This window comes from Sapajus apella, unplaced genomic scaffold (genome assembly GCF_009761245.1).
Source record: "Sapajus apella isolate SASKATOON/1434 unplaced genomic scaffold, GSC_monkey_1.0 scaffold248, whole genome shotgun sequence".
NCBI classification, from domain to species: Eukaryota; Metazoa; Chordata; class Mammalia; order Primates; family Cebidae; genus Sapajus; species Sapajus apella.
In genome coordinates, this window is record NW_022437188.1 from 80,411 (window position 1) to 83,866 (window position 3,456).

Here is a 3,456-nt window from a genome sequence, read left to right on the forward strand (position 1 = left end):
CCTGAACAACATGGTGAAACCCTGTCTCTACTAAAAATACAAAAATTAGCTGGGTGTGGTGGCGTGCACCTTTAGTTGCAGCTACTTGGGAGACTGAGGCAGGAGAATCATTTGAACCGGGGAGATGGAGGTTGCAGTGAGCCGAGATTGCACCACTGCATTCCAGCCTGGGCAATAGAGGGAGACTCCATCTCAAAAAAAAAAATAAACTAAATAAATTACCCAGTGGGCAATATTCTGTTAAAGCAGCACAAAACAGACTAAGACGGTAGGTGAGGACATGGAGAAACTAAAATCCTCATACATTGCTGGTGGGAATGTAACACCCTCAATAAGTTAAATATAGAATTACCATATAACCCAGCAATTCTACTCCTACCTAGATATCCAAAAGAAGTGAAAACAGATAAGCAAAAAATGTGTACACAAATGTTCATAGCAGCACTATTCACAACAGCAAAAAGGTAGAAACAACCCAAATGTCCATCGACTGACAATGCATAGTATCTATACAACAGAATATTATTCAGCTGTTAAAAGGAATGAGCTACTAATACCTACTGCAATGTGGATGAATCTTGAAAACATGCTAAGTGAAGGAAGCCAGAAGCAAAAGCCACATACAGTATGATTCTATTTGTAGAAAACATCCAGAATAAGTAAAGCAGTGTAATGAGTAGTGTCTGCTTACTGGGTATGGAGTTTCCTTTTGGGGTGATAAACATTTTCTAGAACTAGATAGTAGTGATGATCATACAACATTGTGCATATACTAAATGCCAGAGACTTACATAGTTTGAAGTTATTTCAGTGGTAAATGGTAAATTTTATGTATAGTTGACAATCAGTAACAAAAAAAAAAAAGTGGGATTATATCTACTCACCCATGGGTCTTATAAGACATGATGAAAAAAATGGTCATGGAAGGCTTTGGAAAGGCATTAGGAGGCTGCCGAGCTCAGCGACGTGGACCCAGGCAGGGTAGTGAGGGCAGAGCCAGGGCTGGAACTCAAGCCCTCTGATTCCCATTCCAGGTGCAAACAGCAGTCGTGAATCACAGCTTTTCTACCAGGGTCTCACTTAGGTAACAAGTGATGAAATTGGGTCACTGGTCAAAAGGGACCAGATTAATGACAGCAGGGCAAGAGGCATGAGAGGTGGTGGGAGGGCAGCGTGCACTTGCTCAGAGGGCAAGGGGAGGCAGCCCTTCTCTTCCCCACTGCTCTGGACTTGCCAGCTCTGCCGGAGGGAGGGGACCAAAATAGCACCACCCTTCCAGGCTCAGGCTGTCAGCCAAGTGCCAGTTTGACCTTTCTGCAATGCTCCCTGTGCACTGGGGCAGAAAGGAAAACATAGCCATCAGCTTTCCTTTTGAGATTAATTTTGAGCTGAGGACTGAGGTACCCTGGAAACTCAAACCAGCCTTATGCTCAAAGAGGGCAGCCGGAAGAAGCCTGTCCAGGGGAGGTGAGGGCCCTGTCTCCTTAAGTTACAAGGCATCTGGAAAAAGTCGCAGCTCAGAGTATGCAAAGGCCTGGGCATTCATCAGCCTCCAGGAGGGTGTGGCAGGAGAAAAGAAAGAGGCTGCAATCCAAGGCAAGACACAGTCATGGCAGCCTAAAGATTCAAGCCAAGTTCACCCACAACACCCTAGAAAATGGAGAGCAGGCCGGGCGCGGTGGCTCACGCCTGTAATCCCAGCACTTTGGGAGGCCAAGGCGGGTGGATCACGAGGTCAAGAGATCGAGACCATTCTGGTCAACATGGTGAAACCCCGTCTCTACTAAAAATACAAAAATTAGCTGGGCGTGGTGGCACGTGCCTATAATCCCAGCTACTCAGGAGGCTGAGGCAGGAGAATTGCCTGAACCCAGGAGGCGGAGGTTGCGGTGAGCCGAGATCTCGCCATTGCACTCCAGCCTGGGTAACAAGAGCGAAACTCCGTCTTTAAAAAAAAAAAAAGAAAATGGAGAGCAAGTAAAGATAGAGTTTTTGTGTTTTTTTGTTTTTTTTTTTTTGAGACAGGACCTCACTCTGTCACCCAGGCTGGCATGCAGTGGTACAATCATGGCACATTGCAGCCTCAACCTCCCGGGCTCAAGTGATCCTCCTGCTTTAGCCCCCCAAGTAGCTGGGACTATAGGTGCATGCCACTGCACCAGGCTAACTTTTTTATTTTTGGTAGAAATGAGGTCTCCCTGTGTTTCCTAGGCTGGTCTCCTGGGCTTGAGCAATTGCCTGCTTTGGCCTCCCAAGTACTAGGATTCCAAGCATGAGCCACTGCACCCTACTGACAGTGAGTGTCTTTTGATGCCTTTAGTATCAAGGAGAAAAAAAAAAGTGAGTGGCTGCAGAGGAAGAACTGGGGAGAAGGCCCAAAGCAGATCCAAGCTGGCCCACTCACCCACTCCCTGCCACGGGAAAAACAGGGTCACTGGCGGGGCTCTCTGGGCGCTAGAAAACGGCAAGAAAGGCTGAGCCCCACATCTAAAGCCTAATTCCCTCTGTGACGCCCAGGTCTCACCTGTCCCCCAGGCCAGGGATGCCAACCAACTGGATGATGTAGATCCCTATTTGACAAAAAAATACAAAGAAGAACACAAAGAAGCTGAAAGAGTTGTCGGACCTGTGGAGAGAGGGAAATGAGAAGTCACAAGAGGGCTTGGCCAAGTTCCCCGGCACCCTTACGTGGTGTGACATTTCTCCTCACCAGGAGCCAGGAGGCAGCACGGGCAAGAGACAGAGCTCCAGGGGCCCAGCCACACCACCCATAAGGACACACAACCCACCCCACTCCACCATAATCAAGAAGAGCTTGCCTTTCACTGCCTTCCAATTTAAGGGGTCAGTGCTTGACCCCTTCCTCAAAGAGCTGATAAAGTTGCTCCCCCAAAGGACAATATAAAGAGCGTAACACTTCTGCAGTGAGCCAAGATGGCACCACTGCCCTCCAGCCTGGGCGACAGAGTAAGACTCTATCTCAAAAAAGCAAGTAAATAAAAAATAAAGAGCCTAACAGTCCATCTCCTGGAATACCTGCGTTTCATAACAGACAAGAAAAACAAAGCCAAAGGTATAAATCTCTAATAATAAAACTGTATTACATCAGGAATTTGAGACCAGCCTGGCCAACATGGCAAAACCCTGTCTCTATTAAAAATGCAAAAATTAGCCAGGCGCGGTGGCTCACGCCTGTAATCCCAGCACTTTGGGAGGCCAAGGTGGGTGGATCACAAGGTCAAGAGATCGAGACCATCCTGGTCAACATGGTGAAACGCCATCTCTACTAAAAATACAGAAAATTAGCTGGGCGTGGTGGCGCGTGCCTGTAATCCCAGCTACTCAGGAGGCTGAGACAGGAGAATTGCCTGAACCCAGGAGGCGGAGGTTGCGGTGGGCCAAGATCGCGCCATTGCACTCCAGCCTGGGTAACAAGAGCGAAACTCCGTCTCAAAA

The 3,456-nt window shown here is 47.9% G+C and overlaps 1 protein-coding gene across 1 annotated transcript in view; it reads right to left on the bottom strand.

Moving 5' to 3' along the window:
* SCAMP2 (secretory carrier membrane protein 2) overlaps positions 1 to 3,456 on the bottom strand; it is a 36,521-nt gene that overhangs the window by 7,998 nt on the left and 25,067 nt on the right. The window contains exon 7 of the mRNA XM_032271745.1: positions 2,525 to 2,626. Within this exon, the coding sequence (XP_032127636.1) occupies positions 2,525 to 2,626 (102 nt within the window). The remainder of the gene's footprint in view (positions 1 to 2,524; positions 2,627 to 3,456) is intronic.